The following is a 21,538-nucleotide window of genomic DNA, read 5'->3' on the forward strand; positions in this document are numbered from 1 at the left end:
ATCATCGCCACTGGTTTTTGCGCCCCTTTGGTTCCGACCCTCTGCGCGTCAGGCGAGCGCGCATCATCAGGCTTCATGCTGGAGAGGTTCGGACGAACTTTTTTGAGGATGATATTCTTTGGATGTTTCCTCCTGTTGCTCTGCGGGCTCACGCATGTCATGGCAAGTTATCCTATCTGGTGGTAAGTCATTTTTGATGCAATACTTAAGACATGAAAGGTGTGCGTTGCATTATTGCATTAAAAATGCTTGGGGATTTATTTTTTATTTTTTGCACAACGGGCTTATTCTGTTTTTTTTTTTTGTTTTGTTTTGTTTTTTGTTTTAAAATCAAGGCACATGGTTTGTTGGCGGTTTGTTTGTTTGCTTTATTTTTCACAGTTTGACAACCTCTAATTGATGTTAATAAATATGGAAAACTGCCTTATTTACAAAGCATGCTTATAACCAATATATCTGCCATGCAGGCAGGTCCCTATACCTTTCCTATACTGAGTGCAGCGGGTGGGTGAGAAATGGTCATCCACATTAAGGATGCTTGGACATGTTGATTCTACCATTCATACTTGAAATAACTATTAGTAATTCCATTCTTTTAATTACATATGCAGGCATACTGTACAAACACTGAACATACCGAGCTGCAAATTGGATGTTGAGGTGTCAATACATTGCACCAAATTACATCCCATCATGTCTTTTTTTTTCCAGTAAGGAAGTTATATTTTCAGAGCTGTCCACCTTGTTAACTGCCACTTTTAAGAAACCTTCTGGTGTGTTCATTAATATTGTCTTTTTTAATACATATATTTTGTATTTTTATATTTTTAGTCCTGGAATTCATTGTTACACTTATAGGTCTTACTATTTTTTTTATTGTACTGTATTATGCGTGCAGTGGAATATTGTCAAGTTTAACATGTCCTCTCTGTCATCGTTAAATAGACTTTCAGGAATTGCATACTAACTCATTTTGTTAATTGAGGGTCTACCATGTGCTCATTGGCTGCCTTTGACTGTGAGAGACATCCAATCCACTTAAATTGGGAGGGTTGGCAGTGAATGATTATGTTGCAGTGCCATTGATGGTGATAGCGTTGCAATCTATTCGAACCGGGAGAGCTGGCAATAATTCAGCCTATATGCATTGTCGGCTAATATTTGATTTTAAAATATGTGTGTGTGGGAAGGGGAGGGGTGTACAGTGCTCAACCAATATGTATCTCTAACAGTAGAGGAGACTGGGGCAATGTGGGCTTCCTATAGCAATTGAAATAATCAGATGCACTCAGGATGAATCTTATTGTAAATATAACTAGTTAAAAAAAAATGGTATTGAGTCTTTACCCGATCTAAAGTGCAAACTTAGACTAGAAAAATTTAAGGAGTAAGGTGAACCAAAGAGGGGTGAACGGATTCAGTTACTTTTTCCATCTTAATATCAAAAAATCATAATAGCAAATGTTGTGAAAGTTGACATGACAAAATTACCCATGGCCAGATCTATGTTTCCTGGACCACTTCTTTCATCTACTGAACTCTCATCGGACAAGGATATCAATCTCCTCAGAGCTGCTAACTACAAATTTCTTTTTCGGGTTGGTGTTTACTTTCCAACTTTGTCTTTTCCAACCAATTTCTGACTGGGACCAAATGGCACATGAGTCAGCTGACCAGGCATATCCAGGTGGACCATGTGCAGTGGATGGATTAGTATCAGTTACAAAATTGTCTGAAGCAAGTAGTTCATCTGCAGGTGGATCATCTGCCTGGGTGGGCCATCCAGATCTTCTGTAGGGGCAGGCTGCAGCTCAGTGTTTGGCCTGTCTGACACCATGCATGGTGCAAATGCTTAATCAGAGAAAATCTAGTAGATCTAAATCCAGATGTGATGTTGTGTAGTGTCACTGCTGACATGAAGGAGTGAAATGAGACATCTCACTTTACCCCATCGCCACAATTTTGTAAAAATAAAGTAAAATAAAACTTCTCCTAGCAACACAGGCTAATCTTAAGATAGCATCATTTATATGTTGTTAATTCATCAACATGTGTGATCAAATATTTTCAAGCTAGATCAATTTGCTTTGGCACAAAAGCTGATTAAGTTGACAGAGGCAAAATTTACTTTTACATACAAAAAAATTATTTTTGTGGAAAAACCTTGTTTATCACAGGAGAAGGAGCTCCTCAAGGCAATTTTGTAGGAGCTTGAGAACATGATGGTTGCATGATCACAAATGTGCTCCCTCACTTAGGCTAGGTTCATACCACAGGTGTTAATGCACAAATCGTTTTTTTTTTTTTTTTTTTTCTCCGTGTTTTTCCAAATGGAGTCAGGCATTAACTTTACGGTCTGAACGGAACAGATCTCATAAAAGTTGACCATTTCAAATCCGATCTTGGTCTCTGTCATCTGTGGTTAAAATCTGATCTGGGCAACATTTTCCAGAATGTGGCTGCGGTCTGAACAGTCAAGTCCCCCAAATCGGAATTCATGTATCAATCACATCAGCAAAGAGTGAGAGAGACAGGGCGCTACGTTAGTATTCGAGCTGTGCATTAGCATTAGCATCTAGCTTGAACGTAGCTTTTAGGGAAGAGGAAAGCTTGACAACAGTCATAAAAAATAAAATGGGGCGGGGGTATGTGTGCGTCATGCAAGCTTTGAATATAAAACTAAACAGGGATTATTTACTGTATCTGTTATTTATGTCCTCTTTTTGGAAATAAAAATATGATCACCCTAGAATGACATTGAGCCAGGATTTGTTTTGATGCTCCTGCGCATGCGGGTCAGTTTGCACAGCGCACCTCGGACTGCGAATTAGTGCGTATGCGTGATACTTGAAGGGACTCAAAGAACAAAGGCAGTCTGAACAGGCACGCCAAAAAAACAGATATGACAAAAAATCGTAATTGTGCACTAACACCTGCGGTATGACCCTAGCCTTAGATACAGAGGGTGTCTCACATTACCCTAATGTCTTGCCCCAGTCTCCCCTACTTAAAGCAACAAAGATAAATATTAATGCAAAATCCCAACTTTTAGCGCTAAATGAGGAAGTCTGAAAGGCAACTGATAGTGGTATTTACTCACCCGTGACTAACCCATTTTTAAGATTTCATGGTGGGCCAGATCAACCGCTCTCACAGGATGTGTATGGCTTAGAAGCCATATGCTAGCCGCACCTTTATGCAATAGGCAGCAAATAGTTTCTGTATAAAGTACAATCATTTTAGTACTGAACAATTTTATAGCGCGGTTAATAGTGTGCTTTATAACCATCGATATGATCTTGCGAAGTGTAATAAAATCCCTTCTTCAGATTTAGCATAGGCCTTGTGGAATATCCCAAAGTGTAATATCTTTTTATTATGATTCAATATTTGTGCATGGTTGTATAGGGAGTGTTATCTTTCTGTAACAGATCCCCAGGTGCTGAGCGTGATGAGGATGATGACCATGATTATGCTTAGCTGAAAGGAAATCCTGATATAACATTTGGGCCTTGGATGGAAAAAATGCAGACCCACATCAGGACCATTGCACTTGGTTCTCAAAAATTGTCCTATTTCATCCATTATCATCTGACTGTTTATGGAAAACCAAGCAGACAATGGAAGAATTTTCCACTGAGTCATTCTAACAGAAGTACACTTTGAAGTAGATCCTTAGCTGACACTTCGATTTTGGAAGGTAGGTCTAGTTTAATTCAAAGAAAGGCCGACAAGGCATCAGAACAGTTTGCTTCATGACTGCTACCAAAGCAAACAATCACCCCTTAACAAATAGTTTTCGTCTTCTTTGAAGTTCTTATTTGTTTCGTGGCAACTGCTCCCAAATCAAATAATATCGTATTTGTAAAGCATTCAGTTGGTCTCCATCCAAGCAAGTCCGCTGCGTCACTCTCCGGCCTCGGTGCCCTGAAGTTGCACCGTCTCCTCTCAACCTGCCATGACATAGCCTGGCTGCAACCGCCAAAAAAAAAAAAAAAAAAAAGTCACCCGCCAACCCCTTCCCCCTCAAGTCCACCCCACCTTCAGAAGATAAATACCTGGAGGTGAAAGCTCGCCGCACATTCCTTTTCCCAAACATATTCTCTTGATGTCAAAGTCGGCTCCAAGGCCCCGGGGCCCACGAGTAAAGTGGTAATTCTGAAGAGCCCTGCTTGGGCTTGCTGAAATATGCATTAAACCTGCACTGGATGCACATATATGAGAGGGGGGGACAAATGTGTATACCCAGACAAATAATTGTGTGTGATGTATTTTTTTTCTTAAGTATTTGTTTGCAACCAGTGTTTCCAATAATGGCTACTTGTTTCCTCAGAGCTTGTGAGCAGGATCAATGAATGTCTCCTGGTAAGTGTCCAAGTGTACATCATGTTGTGCTAACATCTATATAATACGGTAAATTGACTTAATTCTGGATGAGTCAATCAATTCATTCACTACCATTGAGGAGTGCAGTGATCACTGCAAGCCCCTCCAAGTTCAGATGATCAGACATCTATGGATGTCGATGGCAGTAAATTAGTTCAATAGGTTGGGATGGACATTTTGGATGTTTCCATGCTCCCAACTTAGGCCAAATGGCTTGAAAACTGTTTTTAGCTGTTCCAGGTGCACAAAGCAATGTCCAAAAATGATGAGTTTGGTGTGAAACAGTTAAATCAACCATCTTTACGATGAACTAGAACATAAATAACAATCCAGTCTTTCAAATCCAACCTCAGTGACCACTGACCTAAAAAATTCAGAGAAATGGACAGCAGTTACCACATATGTACTCAAAAATCTTATAGCAACAATGCAAGATGTCGATTGTTATGTCATGTTTCATAAAGGACAGGTGGTGCCTTAATACTTTTGTCCATAAAATATGCATGTAAAATGTAATGCTCATTTAGAAGTGGTGGACCAACACTGTTACAGACATCGTACATATTCCCAAATACAAATTTGTGGATTTTTTTCAGGAAGATTTCGTAAAAGTAAGCTACACGTAAACGTCAGAGGCGTCAGGTTTTTTTTTTTTTCACCTGCAAGGCAACTGAAATGTAGGAGGTTCAGGATGTGACTGACAAGGGGCTCTTTAAAAATGCGAGCCTGCGGCGCTTGTTTTCACCTCCCCTGCAGTATCTCAGTGATGAGCCTGTGATGAATTGGTCAACACGGGCTTCCTTTGCATTTGCACTCTTTTGTTGTGCGAACCAAAAGTCTGCTTCGCTCTAGGATGTGGACTCTGGGTTTCTGCCGGGAGTGATGTGCTGTTAAGGGGGAGGGAGAGGTGTATGGAGTGACAAGGGCCAAAGAGAGGTCAATTTGGGATAGCATTGCTCTTGTTTACTGGCGGATGCTGCAGACGACTGCGACTTCCTCTGGGGCCATTTTCAACTTGCTCACTTTTTCTGTGATTTACTATAGAGGTCTAGTCTGTAGAAATGAGGAGAGGGATTCTGCCAGAAACAGTATGACAAATAGCTCTGACATCGTCCTGAGGGCATAAAAAACACAAAATTGCTGACTGACACACTGTGACGCCCCAAAGTATTGAAATGTAATCTTGAAATACCAATTTCAACAAGCAATTTATATGTCATTATGACGATCTGAATAATGAGTATAATGGAGGTATTCAAGGTCAACTTGTTTGGAGCTGTCAAACAGGGGGTCATTTGGCTTTCCACTGGGAGGTTTTACAGGAAACAGCCTCAAGCCAGTGTCAGGACTTTTGCTAATCTTGTTGTGATTAGTCTCTGGACAAAAGGTCAACAGATAGTGAGCTCATCGTGCAGCCAAACATTACACACCTGCACAGGTCCTACCTTTGCGTGGAAGCTACAGTATCTGCTATGACTTGGGTAGATCATAAAACGAGGGTCATATTTAATTAATGCCAATTGATTGAAGAGCAAACATGCTAAAAAGTCACTTTGCAGCTTAACTTCAGGGCATTTAATATCCAAAGATAATTGTTAGGGTCTGCTTTTAATAAGTTACAATGGTATGAAAAAGTATCTGAACCTTTTGGAATTTCTCACATTTCTGCATAAAATCACCATCAAATGTGATCTGATCTTTGTCAAAATCACACAGATGAAAAAACTGTGTCCATTTTTTAACTAAAAGCACCCAATCATTTATAGGTTTTCATATATTAATGAGGATAATGTGCAAACAATGACAAAAGGGGGGAAAATAAGTACGTGAACCATCACATTTAATATTTTGAGGCCCCCCTCCACCCTTTGGCAGCAATAACTTCAACCAGACGTTCCCTGTAGCTGCAGATCAGTCTGGCACATTGATCACGACTTATCTGGGCCCATTCTCCTCTACAAAGCTGCTGTAGTTCAGTCAGATTCCTGAGATGTCTGGCATGAATCACTGTCTTTAGGTCATGCCACAGCATCTCAATGGGGTTCAAGTCTGCACTTTGACTAAGCCACTCCAGAACGTGTATTTTGTTCTTCTGAAACCATTCTGAAGTTGATTTACTTCTGTGTTTTGGATGCTTGTCTTGTTGCAGCATCCATCCTATTTTTAGCTTCAACTGTCTGACAGACGGCCTCAGGTTTTCCTGCAAAACATCCTGATAAACTTTTGAATTCACTCTTTCATTAACGATTGCAAGTTGTCCATGCCCTGAGGCAGCAAAACAGCCCCAAATCATGATGCTCCCTCCACTATGCTTCACGGTGGGGATGAGGTGTTGATGTTGCTGAGCTGTTGCATTTTTCCTCCACACATGACATTGTGTGTTACTCCCAAACAATTCAACTTTGGTTTCATCAGTCCACAAAATATTTTGCCAAAACATCAGTGGAGTGTCTAAGTGCCTTTTTGCGAACATTAAACAAGCGACAATGTTTTTTTTAGACAGCAGTGGCTTCCTCCGTGGAGTCCTCCCATGAACACCACTCTTGGCCGTAGTTTTACCTTTAGTTTATGTGTGCACAGAGATATTGGACAGTGCCGGTAATTTCTGATAGTCTTTTGCAGACACTCTAGGGTTCTTTTTTACCTTTCTGAGTATCCCGCGCTGAACTCTTGGCGTCATCTTTGGTGGACGGCCACTCCTTGGGAGAGAAGCAACAGTGCAAAACTCTCTCTATTTGTAGACAACTTCTCTGACTGTCGATTGATGAACATCCAGACTTTTAGAGATGGTTTTGTATCCTTTCCCAGCTTTATACAAATGAACAATTCTTAGAGTGTTTGTTGCCAAAAAGCTCAATCTTGGTCTCATCTGACCAAAGCACACGGTCCCAGTTGAAGCCTGGAACCGTGTATATTTTTGTGTGAGACCAAGATTGAGCTTTTTGGCAACAAACACTCTAAGTGGGTCTGGCGTGCCACGAAAGATGTGCATGCTGAAAAGCACCTCATACCCACTGTGAAGTATGGTGGTGGGTCAGTGATGCTGTGGGGCTGTTTCGCTTCCAAAGGCCCTGGGAACCTTGTTAGGGTGCATGGCATCATGAATGCTTTGAAATACCAGGACATTTTAAATCAAAATCTGTTGCCCTCTGCCTGAAAACTGAAGATGGGTCGTCACTGGGTCTTTCAGCAAGACAATGACCCAAAACATATGGCCAAATCTACACAGAAATGGTTCACCAGACACAAAATCAAGCTCCTCCCATGGCCATCTCAGTCCCCAGATCTTGTTTTGTTGGCAAAAGGGGGTTGTACAAAGTAATAAGGGGTGCTAATAATTGTGACACACATTATTTGATTTTTGATTTTGATTTGATTATTGATTTTTTCCCCACTGAATGTATGCACTTGTATTGAAGGTTGGATTTTTCTCTTTTTTTCCATTAAGGTCCCATATTATTTGAATAAAAAAAAAATATTAGAAGCTAAAAACCACATCTTTTTCAGGGGTGCCAATAATTATGGAGGGCACTGTACTTATTTTTCCTCCTTATGTCATTGTTTGCATGCTATCCTCATTCAAATTTTCATTTCATTTCAGTTTTGATCTGTGTGATTTTGACAAAGATCAGATCACATTTGATGGGGATTTTATGCAGAAATGTGAGAAATTCCAAAGTGTTCAGATACTTTTTCATACCACTGCATCGCAGCTGTGACTTGTGTCAAGAACTCTGAATATTGGTTTTAGTAAGTCAAATAAAGTCACTATTCTGGTCGGTAGTTTCATTTATTTATTGAAATCAGCATAAAATAGCATTTGATGGATGAGAAGTTTATCACTCCCCCATCCCTCCACAGTTGAAAAAGTTTGGATGCCTTTTGTCGTCAATGGCAGCTAATGAGTAAAAATGTTGACAGCAGGGATTCAATTTTACATAATTACTATTACTATATAATTATCACTAAATTTAATATTACGTAATTCATCCATCCATCATCTACCGCTTGACCCTGGGTCAGATTCAATTAAAACAATTAAAATTGCATAATAATGCATTTCTTTTCCATCGCAAAATCCTTCAATGTTAAGGCTTCTTTGACCCACCACACGGCCCTCAACAGTGTTTTGAAGAGGTTTCTTTAGAGTTATACTGCTGACAAACAAATGTAGACAAAAACATTGAGTAACCTCTTGCCTCACGCATTGCACTTGGCAGAACTAATGAAGATAGCAAGATAGATGGAGGGCAATCGAAAGCAAAGATGTCAAGAGTTAACCAAGTTTGCACTTGTCTCATCCTAAGAGGAATACAGGGAAGGCGGAGAGGTGGGGTTACTGGGTCATGTGTGTGCGCTTGATACACTCGCTGAAGTTTCGATGTAGCATTTGCACTCTTATTAGCCTAAGCTGAGAGCCTGGTAAGTGTGCGGACGACTAATAACAAGGTGTAGCTCTCCTGCTTGTCAGCTTAAGTCTCTGAAGATTTGAAGATGCATAGTGGACTTTCATCCCAGACAGAAGGGCTGCGCTGGCAGGCCTCCAATTTCCATGCTCACAAAGGCCAGGTGTCTGCAATGTGAAGAGCAGATCATCTGATAGCCTAATTAGAAATCACACATCCACAGACTTGATAACTCATTGGCTGCAACTCACAACATTAGACGTCCAGTCCATTTGAGTTAGCAGGTTTGGCTGTGATAATTCACTGCTAGCCCTAGCAGATCAAATGAATAGTTATAACAGGTTAGCAGGTATAACACTTGCAAAAGTCTATTTGTTTTGTTTTGTTTAGTTTTGCTAAAACTCAAACACTTATGTGTGTAGGTCACTAGCAGTGGGCCACCAGTACTCGTCATTGGGAACACAACCCATTCTCTGTGGCAGCATTCCAGGCCTGGTCCCCAAGCAGCTCCGCTTCTGCCGAAATTATGTGGAAATCATGCCCAGTGTGGCAGAAGGGGTGAAAATCGGTATCCAGGAGTGCCAACATCAGTTCAGAGGGCGGCGCTGGAACTGCACCACGGTCAATGACAATCTGGCCATTTTTGGACCAGTGTTGGATAAAGGTAAATCTGGTTTGTGTGCATGTACATATTTAATTTGTTCCTAGCTCAACCTGACAATTTAGTGATGCCTTCTGGCAGTGAGACTAATGTACCGAAAATGATTTTCTCTGACGCGTTGTGACCTCTGAACAAACTGTTGACAAGTGTTGCATATGATTTTCATTACACATTCTAAAGAACACCCTGAGGAGAAATAGGGAAAAACCTACCCTTCTCGCATGCATCAGCCATTACGCTCATTCAAATCCTTATTTAAATAGACAACACTACGCATGAAATCTTGCATACAACTGAACAACGTTCAGTCTTGTTGGAGTTTTCTTTAAGAGGGAATCCCCGTTGGATGTTCTGCTATTGATCCTCTGAAGCACCTTTTACAACACTTAGTAGCCAAATGTGACATGTTATATAATATGTTGACTTTTCGTGATGATGAATTGCAACTTCCAGACAAATGTCAAGTCTCATCAAAATAGCTCTTAGGACAAATCTTTGCAGTATTGTTTTCATGTACATCTACAGTATATTGGTTGGATGGGAAATTTTCCAACAATTTAACGTCAGTCAAACATTTTCATGCTTTCGGAGGGTTGGTCTTTACCTATTACCTAAAGTTTTAGTTTTAACTTCCAGAGATTAGTTGACAGGCCTTGTTTAGTTGTGAAGTGATGCTTGTTTATGCTTCTTTAGTGACAAATATTAAGGATAATGGCAGAATAATTCCATAGAGCAACATTTTAAAAAAGATAACTGATAACTTGTAACCGATATCAAACCTCTAATTACATTAGCCCCAATGTTCCCAAGGTAACCACTGTTTTATTGTCCCTTCAAAATAGAATAAAAATCAAAACAATATTGGTTTTGGCATGATACCTTGACTGTGATCGATAAGCCTAATGTTTTTAAGGCTCTGCTTTTTGCCATTTGGTTTTGAACTAGTAAATCTGGGTTGCCAAATTAGGCATATGGGTACTTTAAAACACACACACAAGTGATTCAGTTTATACTTCAAAACACTCCGATATTATGTTTGCTTCACATGTAACTAATGGACGCTCTCCACTTTTGATTATTTCTATACATTCATGACTAATGTGAAGTGTTAAAACGACCTGCTCTCTTTGACAATTGCAATTTTAACAAATATGTATGTCTATATTCAGACAGTAGATTTATATTTTGGCCGTTCCTGGAAATTTGTGGTTTTGGAGACACGAAGTTTCGCTGCGATATGTTAAAAAAATATCCGTGTCCAAGTATAAAAGCAAAACAGGCTTTTTATGACGATGGTCAATTAAAATGCCGATCACGTTTCTCTAAGTTTATAAAGGAGGCTGACAGGGTTAAAATGAGGTGTCCAAAGATTAAAATGTGCATTGATACTAAAGTTCTGAAATTATCACCTAGATACCAGAAGTATGATTTAAACATGTTGAGGAGAGACTGACCCACTGCTTTAATCTCTCAACCCTTAACACTTATTGAACTGTTGAGCCGGTAATAAGAGAAGCTCGAGGATGCGTAGAACGTGTGAGGTATTCTCTATCCGAGCTGCTTTTGTGCAGCAAAATGCCACCGCATCTCCCCCCATTGGTTGCTTCCTCCCCAGGCCCAAATTGTTAGGGCACTGAGTGTTAAAGGGGAGGTAGCAACTAGGCTTCAGTAGATCATTTTGATTGGATTAAGGTCAGTGAAGCCTTTAATAATGTGAGAGGTCAAAGTGGCTGGATTAAGTGCCTTTGTCAGGGGCCAAGCAAAATGACTCGGGAGCTTCCAGGCCTTTGATAGGGCTTAGTAGGAGAGGGCTTCCATTTCATTGGATTTGATTGATGCTGGTGTTTGTCTGTGCTACGGACCCATTGTCCTCACTGGTGTCTGTTTGTCTGTAATTCAGACTATAGTGTGTCCGTTTCCTCCTGCTTCTTTTGGGGCCAAAGGGTAGCAGGCGTCTTTATAGGGCTCACTTGCTACCCGTAACAGGCCTCGTAATCCTCACTCTCTCTCTACACGGAGGACAATTTGAGGCTGGTTATTAGACGGCATTTTAGCTGGTTGACCTCCTTTTTACGATTAAATGTGATCAGACACGGGAATGACGACACATGTCATTCGGTCATACAGTTGCCATGTTGTTGATCGTCTATCCTGTGTTTCTCGCTCACTCCACACCCCGAATCGCCAGCCCTGCCTGCGGGCTGTGTCTGCGTCAGCACTCGTTAATTTGCATTAAGTAAAGTGTCAAAACATGCACTACTGGAATCTACTCTTGATGAAAGGTATCAGATAGTCGTGCAGGTGTTCTCAGAGCAACAAGCCGATCCCGGAGCTGTTTCGGCATTCCTAGTATTTACAGAACACCTCCCTGCCGTCACCCTGCGCTTTGTGAGTCACTTGACAGAGTTACGGAGGCCTCTTTAAAACAAAATGAGGCAACAATGGTAATTTTGCAGGTATTACAGGTATAGGTGTGCACAGTCACTCCTACCTCAAACCATTATGAGCTTGATCGGAAACTCGACTTACGTAATGCATACGTGATGCGGATGAAACGCTTCCACATTCCAATGAACAGCAATCTTGTCTTCCTTTCCCCACACAGAGATGAGGTTGGTGTATTTGAGGGATGTACTGTGACCTGAAAATGAGAAAGTGTAAGCATTTGGGATGAGCTAAGATGTTTGTGCCTTTCACGAGACGTACGTGCATGTCATCGTGCTGGGGGAGGAAAGCTAGCACGTCGGTATATCATTAACTCTGGGCAAGAAAGAAAGAAGGGGTGTGGCAAATGGAGTTGATGGGGGGACCTTAGCCCCACTCCCTGCTGTGCTCCGCTCAGAGCACAATATCTTTGCAACCATGAGATTAAGCAGGAGAAAAAGTGCTTTTCCCCATTCACACGCCCTTTAGATTGTTTTATTAAACCATTTGAATAGGGATTTCCCCGTCTGCCGACAAGCAGGGTCCAGCCAATGCATAGTTCTCTGTTGCTATGACTTAACTTGGTCCCCACTAATCACTGGCCAGGGCAAATTTCATATAAAATATCTGGAGCCATTGTGGGGATAACGCAGCGTGACAGTGGAGGCACAATAGGGGATTCAACCCCCCAGCAGGTTGTAGGGACCACTTGGCCTGTCGGCGTTTGGCAGAGTTTGGTCGGGAAGCACTGTCAGGGATGCAAAGTGTCATGAAACCCCATCAATTGGTCCTAAAACCAAGCAGTGGAACTAATGCCAGAGCAGGTGAAATAAATGTTATTGTCAGTGTAATTGGCCCCAAAGGTCAACCCCATGTTGATCGCTCAAATATCTTTACGAGGCTTGTGAAGGCCACCTCACTAGCTCTCAATGCTGCTTGCTTTCCAGTGGAAATTCAACCGCTTTTACGACAAAGCAAATGCAAACAAACAAACAAATGCAAAGCGAGGGCGTTTTGTTTTCCAATAACTTTTAAAACAAATCACTAATCTTTTCACCCCATTTTTCAGGTTTGCGCCTCAATGTTCACTTTGGGAAGCTAGGGCCTGTTTAATTGGTTCCCAGGTCAACCCCTATGCTTAGTTTGTCCCGAGATAATCCTCTTTTCCTCGCCCCGTTCATCCCTAAACTCATTTATCCTTTGCAGTACTAATGAAAAGCTGCCAAAGGAGTTCATCAAGGCTCAATGTTAGAGCCACACTTGGTAGAGCTTTAGTAAGACTAGACCCTTAGAGGCGTAACAATAACATATCCTCAAGACCAATGAAAACTTATCATTATATTCCACACATTGTCTAGCTAAAAACTATGGAAGTTTATTTAATTTTACGTGATGTGTGTGATGTTATATTTAGATTTATTCATTAGTCTTTCTTTTTCTCTTGCTATGTCTTTCTTTCTTTCTCTTTCTTTTTCTTTCTTTCACCGCCCTGACAGTTAATTTGATCAACAATGATGTCTTCCATTCTCCTAAAATCATCAGCCTGTATTTTTTGACAGTTAGGATTCTGTTACATTTATGGCAGCCAAGTGAGCATACAGTAGCTCTGTGGAGTGGGTGGTGGAGAGAGTGGGCCTTTTCTCTTGCGTCATTATTGTCTAATGCCCTTTGGTCCTTAAACTGGTTGGAACCTGCTGTCAGGGAGGAGCTCCTTCTGTATTTAGCTTTGTACTCGTCTCTTTCTGTCTTCTCCACCACCTTCACTTTTGATCTCCAACGGAAACATGCGATAATGAACTTTTTTTTATGATAAGTATCAAGGTGTGATCACACTTATACATCAATTTTAATCGCTTTTCCTTGATATCTCCACATCCTTTACTGCAGTCCGTTTCCTAACCTTTCAAAAGCTTAATTGAGTCTTTTAATGATAGACCTGTCAGGCCAGTGTCTTCCTCTCGTGATGCCTGATGAGTCATCAGTTAACTATGTCAGCCCACAGACAAAGGTCCTTGCTGGCCCTTTTCACAGACATGACGATTGATGTCTGGGATGAATACAGCCCCACGCTGGCATCTTTTGTGGATGCACCTAAACACGTGGTTGATACCAGTAACGAACTCTGGGACATAGGTTCACCACTTAAATGTGTTTTAAGTGGTTTCATTAGTGGTGTTTGAACCATGTTTGTTCCTGTAGTTGAGGAATATTTTTAATCAAAGGTGTATATCGGTCCACATGCAGCCACTCGAGAGTCAGCATTCGTCCACGCCATTGCTTCGGCTGGAGTAGCCTTTGCGGTGACCCGGGCTTGCGCCGATGGCTCAGCCACCATCTGCGGCTGTGACACGCGTCACAAGGGACCCCCTGGCGAGGGGTGGAAGTGGGGCGGCTGCAGCGAAGACGTGGATTTTGGCGGCATGGTGTCCCGAGAGTTTGCTGATGCCAGGGAGAACCGCCCCGATGCCCGCTCAGCCATGAATCGCCATAACAATGAAGCGGGACGGACGGTGAGCTCATCATTGGATTTGGCCTTAACATTTAAAACTAAATGCGTATTTACAGTACATTCTCTTTTATACAGCTTAGCTAATTCTGATGAATAAATAAGTGACCTATCGTCCCCAGTCTCTCAACGACAACATTTTCCTGAAGTGTAAGTGCCACGGGCTGTCGGGCAGCTGTGAGGTGAAGACGTGCTGGTGGTCTCAGCCCGACTTCAGGGTCATCGGCGACTACATGAAAGACAAGTACGACAGCGCCTCAGAGATGGTGGTGGAGAAGCACAAGGAGTCTCGCGGTTGGGTGGAGACCCTGAGACCCCGCTACAACTACTTCAAACCCCCTACAGAGCGCGACCTGGTCTACTATGAAGGCTCGCCCAACTTCTGTGACCCAAACATCGAGACGGGTTCATTTGGCACCCGCGACCGCCTCTGCAACCTGACGTCACACGGCATCGATGGCTGCGACCTGCTGTGCTGTGGGCGTGGCCACAACACACGGACGGAGAGGCGCAAGGAGAAATGCCACTGCATTTTTCACTGGTGCTGTTATGTCAGCTGTCAGGAGTGCGTCAGGGTCTATGACGTGCACACCTGTAAATAACACCAGCTTTGCCGTCTTGAAGTTTCAAACTTTGGACCAGACCTGTCCGTCCGCGGGGTCCGGCAGGTGGGACGCTGCGCTTTGTTCATGGGGGCCCAAACAGTCAGCACCCTCCTGTGAGACACTTCACGAGGAGAGCGTTATGAGCTGATAAGGACCACTGGTTTCTCATGACGGCTCACAAAAAAACTGGAAAACATCAAACACCACATTGGTGTTATTATTTTTATTTCTTTTAAATGTATTTGTCATCTGCGTAGTTTATCTGAGAAGAGTACAATGAATAGTCTGATCATAAGGGCTGTGGAGACTTTGCATAACCTCCGGGTGCTCAGTGGCCCTCACACATTTGAAAAACATGCTTGTTAGATACAGTGTATCACAAAAGTGAGTACACTCCTCGCAATTCTGCAGATATTTAAGTACATCTTTTCATAGGATCACACTGACAAAATGACAGTTTGACACAATGAAAAGTAGTCTGTGTGCAGCTTATATGATAGAGTTAATTTATTTTCCCCTCAAAATAACTCAAAAGATAGCCATTAATATCTAAACCCCCGGCAACAAAAGTGAGTACACCGCATGGGAACTACGTACATCCCTAAATGTCCAAATTGAGTACTGCCTGTCATTTTCCCTCCAAAATGTCATGTGACTCGTGACAGGAATGCTGTCAGCATTGCTGCAGAGATTGAAGAGGTGGGGGGTCAGCCTGTCCACAGCCCACAAGAAAGCCCGCAAACAGTTTGCTGAAGACATGTCAACAAAGCACATGGATTACTGGAACCATGTCCTATGGTCTGATGAGACGGGCGGGCTTTCTTGTGCACCATCTTCAGAAGAGGCTTCCTCCTGGGGTGACAGCCATACACACTAATTTGATGTAGAGTACGGCGTATGGTCTGAGCACTAACAGGCTGATCCCCCACCTCTTCAATCTCTGCAGCAATGCTGACAGCACTCCTGTAACGAGTCACATGACATTTTGGAGGGAAAATGACAAGCAGTACTCAATTTGGACATTTAGGGATGTACGTAGTTCCCATGCGGTGTACTCACTTTTGTTGCCAGGGGTTTAGATATTAATGGCTATATTTTGAGTTATTTTGATGGGAAAATAAATTAACTCTATTATACAAGCTGCACACAGACTACTTTTCATTGTGTCAAAGTGTCATTTTGTCAGTGTAGTCCCGTGAAAGATATACTTAGATATCTGCAGAAATGCGAGGGGTGTACTCACTTTTGCGATACACTGTATAATGAAGACGGTCAATTGTTTATATTGGATGCCATTGACGGCGATCCAGTCCATTTAGAATAGGAAGACCCTCCTGGCCGGTTGTCAATGGCAGCCGAAGAATTATTTCTGATTCTGCTGATCAGTACACGCATAGAGGGATGAACCACAATACATTATTGCTCGTACTGTAGATACAGTAAACCAATTTTTTTGTGATAATGAGATGGATAAAAAAAAAATTGTGTGTTCCCCGCTTAAGTGGCACTGAGTGATTGTAGTTATTGTCGTATTTGTATGCAAAAACTGAGTTAACATCATTATTCAAGCATTCCAAGAACATTCTCTAAACTAAAAAAATATGGAATTTTTGAGCCAAAGACAACTGCAGGGAAACCCCACACACCCTCGCCCCCCACAAAAAAATACACGAAAAGGCCAGCACTGATCATCAAGTCTTATGAAGCACATGTTCTCTTCTGTTTTTATCAGTATTAGTGATGTCTCATGACTGGAACGTGCTAGTGACCAGGGGGCAGATGTTTAAAGAAAAGTACTTTTATTTATTATGAGGGAATTTTGAGACAGCAATGAAAAGGTTAAGATCCCAATTTTATTCTTAGAATATTCCAATTTTAGTTTTTTTTTTCTAATTATTACAAAACAACAACCTTATTGTCATAATTTTAGGATATTTCTCTTTTTTTATTTTATTTTTTTTAGAATTTTGTATATAATGTGACTTGTTTTTACTTTTGAATTGATGAATTTGGTGGGAAAAAAATACATTTACATCCAAGCAATATATTCGGGTGAATTTACAGGAATGCTCCTGTCCAAACTGTGACACACGCGAACTTTACTCAGTGAGAACATCATATTGCAAATTGTGTCAATTCCTCATTGTGCCGAACACCACTTCTTCTAACTGTTCACTTTCCTGTAAATCTCACTATTCAGGAACGTTCTAGGGCCAATAAAAGACTTAGTGTTAATATTTTTCACTGCACTAATGAATTACTGACTGCTTGTAAACATAGCCAGTGTTTGCATAAATTCTTTAAAAAAAAAAAAAAAAAAACTTTATTTCAGTTTATATTTCAACATTCCCTGCAAACTCGAAAAACTAAGATGCGTGTTGGGGGTTTGCTTTTAGTGCACAATTGTGTGTTCCGGTTAAAAAATGAAAGAAAGGTGTGAGCATTTCCTATTCTGTTTTTTCTCCTGAATGCAGCGTCACAGAGGCTATCAAATGTTCCTATCGTTTAATGCTGCTAAATCAACAGATTTTGTGTCTGTTTTTACGTTGGTTCTTGCATAAAGTACAATATGTCTTGGTATAGGTTTTGTTGTTTTGGATTCTTTCTGTGAAAGAAGTGCCTTTTGTAGTTTGGGAAATATGAAGCTTGGACTAATTGTTTATCTTCTACAGTTTAACCAAGATAGATATTCATGTTTTAGATGGCCGTTGCTTTGATTAGAGCAAACTTGATGTGACTTGTCGCTCCTCTTTTAATTTAAGATGACTCACAAACACTCATCTGTTTTTTTTTTCAAGTAAAGACTACTGAAGACTAAATCGCGAGGTCATGGGGCCATTTATTGAGCACACCTGCACAGTTTGAGGCTTTTGTAACATTTTTCATGAAAGTTACATATTCTTTCGCAATAAAATTCAAGATTACATTTTTTCACAATATGACTTTATCCTCATAGGGTTATGTAACCTCATTTTTCTTTTACGTGAAAGTATTAACTTTTAGACTTCAAAATTATGACATAATTGTCTTGAGATACAACTTTTTTTCCCGGGCCATAGACCTCATAATGTATTGACGGGACACAGGGCACGGGGCCGATAAATAGGGGGCCTGCATTGTTGGCGAGGCCGTCATAGCTGAACGAGTGGAATCACAGACAAAGAGATTTTTTTGTTGAAAATTCTTGTGAAGAAATGCTTAAATCCCTGAATTCTTTATAGATACAGATGTAAACAGTCTCAATTCTTGGTTAAAATAAAAAAAAAAAAAAAAACATGCAGCAAGCATTTATTTTGCGTAAATATTGCCAACTATGATGCCAATGTCCTAGCAGCTAATTCACAGCGTTTCAAAATGCATGCATGGTACGAAAAATATAATTATTACAAGGAATCCTCGAACAAATCTTGCCTGTTTGTATGCGGGACAGCTTTCGTACTTTTATCCTGAATCCGGCGTTGAATGCTGCATGTGTCGTTGCTACCGACTGCAAATAACTGAAGCGGATTGTGGGATACCTGGCCTCCTGCTTGAAGGCGTTGCGCAGTGGCTGGCCGAATTGACCCATCAATTCAATTATGAAGTCTATGCCTGGGCTTTTTCCCCCACTGAATTAACCTTTTCACTGAAAATGTTCTTTTTTTTTTCTTCAACAAAATACAATGTTTTCTCATATATCATGTTTCCCATAAGGGCATAAGATCAGAAAGTATTGTTGTTGTTTTTTTCTAAAATAGTCAAAGAAAATGTTGGAAAGGGACAAACTGTGCACTGTCACTCAAAATGGATCATTACTATCTATGTTCAGATTGAGCGGGTTCACCTCATAACTCATTATTGTCATTGATGGCCATTTTGATAAGCAAGGAGCAATCGCTGCTAATCCTTACAAATTCAAAAGGTTTGGTTGTTTATTGCCGTCAATGGCAGCCAATGCGATAAAAACATATTGAAGCATAAATGTCATCTTATGCATATCTGACAATTTATGTGCTAGTGTCAATTATGATATACAGTATATTAGTGTAATATTTTGCCCTAATTTCCTTTTCAAAGTCCAAAGTTTTGTACATACTAATGTTTGTTGATTTTTTTTTTTTTTTTTTTTTTTACAATTATTTATTTTTTGCTCTGTAAATAGTATTAGGAAGTAAAAGTATATATTGACAGAAATACTGTAGTGTTATTTTGTGTAGACTGATTTGCCCAACATACATATATAAATATATTGGGGGTGTGCCGATACAAGTTATGCTGCAATGCATTGATTTGGGTATTGAAACCTGGTATCAATTTGGCACCGGTTCCAAAGCAGCTCATCGTAACCGGACAGAATATAAACAAACATTTATGTACCCGAGTTTTCTTTGCTTACCCCACCCGCTTTTATCGGAAACAAACACGACATCAGTGGCGCTATTCACTAGCTACAGTCAGGCAGCACACAATACATGTACAGTATTATGTAAAACTGTGTTATGTATTAATTATTTATTAATGTCATGCAACTATTTATAATTGTTCTGCTCTCGCAACTCCCCTGCTTTCATGAGACAGACAACTCTTCCAGTAGATATCGTTGTCTCTTTATTCGCCTTTAAGTTGAATCAAAAGAAGTGTAAAACTTTTAACAATAAAGAGAAAATAGAAAACCTTTTACATGCTTTCTTGAAATTAATTACAGAAAACGCTGGGACCATTTGGTCTTCCATGTTATTTAACAATATAAACAGTCAATTGTTACTCAAACGCTGTTAGCTTGTAATGCTAATCACTCACTAGCGTGAATTCTGCACCTGTCCGACCAACTAACTACTTATACAAATTATACACACATGATGCAGCATTTATGCTAGTACATATAAACCATTTAAGCAAGGGAACCATTTTAAAAAGAGCAGCATAATAACGGGTGTTCTGTAATTCCCCCCCACCCCGTGAGATGTAAGCGCACATCGGTTAAAAGTGGCGAGTACTTACTATTTTTGTTTTTAATGAGTCTTTTTTTTTTATTCTTTTCATTGCCTCAGAATATTAATAACATTTGGGGGTGTTTTACTGTCATACCTTTTAAGCATTGTTTTTTCTTGTGGTAGCTTTAAAGCAGTGCTGATCTGTTGACCACATACAGAAAGTCATGTAGCGTACTAGTATGTATACCACCCTTATTTGATATTACTGCATTTAAGTATTTTCTTGAGGCATTTTTTAGGGAAGGGGTACATTTTTATTTTGAATATTCCATATGTGGGTACCAATAATCAGTGACAATAATCTAAAAAAAAGAAAAAAAGAACAAAATATGAGTATTCGAAGCGGAGTGAGAAGTAAAACTTATTACCACCCCTTGTCCTTAGTTCTAACATATCAGTTCCAGTCCTTACATTCAAACGTATACATTCTTATTTATCACGTATTCAATCCCACCATATAACCCTACATGTATGTGCTTTTCGATACCATCATGTTCCGTTGTGATGCATTCAGTAATGTCTATCAAATGACTTAGTTGTCAAAATTACTGATATTTGAATTTGAGTGTTGATATTTCTTTACCATAAAATTGACTGCAAACTGTTGTATTGTATTGTATTTTTGCATATTTTTCGTCTGGAAGTTGAAATCCATGTTGAGCAAAGTCTACACACAATCTTTTCAGTTTTAGGGTTATGTTGAAGAGTCTTTAAACTCATTGCCAACAATAGATTCCATCTGAACTGGGAGCAGTTCAAATGGATTGTCTGCTGTCACCATCTATGGCAGCCAATGAGTTAAGCAAAGCTGTAGTGCCGGTCCATAAGATCCACAAAGAGAGATAAAAGATGCATCAATAATTGTAAGAATCATGATTGTCATTTATATGGTGATAACTGTCTGATAATTGATCGCTCCCCTAACTGAAATCAAAATTGAATCATCATGTGGCACACCCCTAGTATACGTATATCAGCGTATGCTTCCTTACCCTATTTTTGGTCTCATACCCATCACCTGCAGACATCAGGTTCTCATAGATCTTTAACTCTGTAACAACAAAATAAAACATGAACAGGTAAAAAGTCTATTGTTTTCTTTTATTTTCCAAAAGAACATCTTTCAAATTGATGGTATTTAAACTATTTTGCATCTGTGCTCTCTGTATAATATGTGTTTTAATAACAGAATATTTAGTACACAACCCTTGTATTATTTTTCCATTAAAAGGTAAACAAAATGAATCTCAATGACCCTCAGTGAATCAAAACAACTTTTACCCTTAGCCCTTATTTATAATGCCTCCCATGGAATGGACACCTGCTATTTGTAAATTTAAAAATCTAAGCCTGGCCACAAAGAGCTAAACACCTCTAATTATGGGCACTCAGTTATAAGTGATTATATCAGTTTTTAGAGATGTTTATTTTGGCTGAAAAACTCATTAATGTGTGCAAACGGAAAAGAAGTTAAAAAAGTTGTAAATAGTGAAGATTTACTCTACAAGGTTTTTAGCAATTCGCATTCACTGATACATGAATGAACACATTTCTCAAAATAGCACGTTATTCTAACT

General features: G+C 40.2%; 1 protein-coding gene across 1 annotated transcript; it reads left to right on the forward strand.

Moving 5' to 3' along the window:
* Positions 1-75: 75 nt before the first annotated feature.
* wnt3a (wingless-type MMTV integration site family, member 3A) lies at positions 76-15,051 on the forward strand. The gene is made up of 4 exons (XM_057856718.1): positions 76-182; positions 9,215-9,456; positions 14,122-14,387; positions 14,506-15,051. The coding sequence occupies exons 1-4, from the start codon at positions 76-78 to the stop codon at positions 14,983-14,985; spliced, it is 1,095 nt and encodes a 364-aa protein (XP_057712701.1). The 3' UTR covers positions 14,986-15,051.
* Positions 15,052-21,538: the final 6,487 nt, after the last annotated feature.

Source organism: Corythoichthys intestinalis, chromosome 14 (genome assembly GCF_030265065.1).
Source record: "Corythoichthys intestinalis isolate RoL2023-P3 chromosome 14, ASM3026506v1, whole genome shotgun sequence".
Classification (NCBI taxonomy): domain Eukaryota; kingdom Metazoa; phylum Chordata; class Actinopteri; order Syngnathiformes; family Syngnathidae; genus Corythoichthys; species Corythoichthys intestinalis.

Excerpts from the sequence above, each read along its gene's own strand:
- wnt3a (XM_057856718.1), top strand. The coding sequence starts at position 76 with ATGCTGGAGAGGTTCGGACGAACTTTTTTGAGGATGATATTCTTTGGA. Across the intron at positions 183-9,214 it reads GCAAGTTATCCTATCTGGTG|GTCACTAGCAGTGGGCCACC; the intron begins GTAAGTCATTTT and ends TTATGTGTGTAG. Across the intron at positions 14,388-14,505 it reads ACAATGAAGCGGGACGGACG|TCTCTCAACGACAACATTTT; the intron begins GTGAGCTCATCA and ends TATCGTCCCCAG.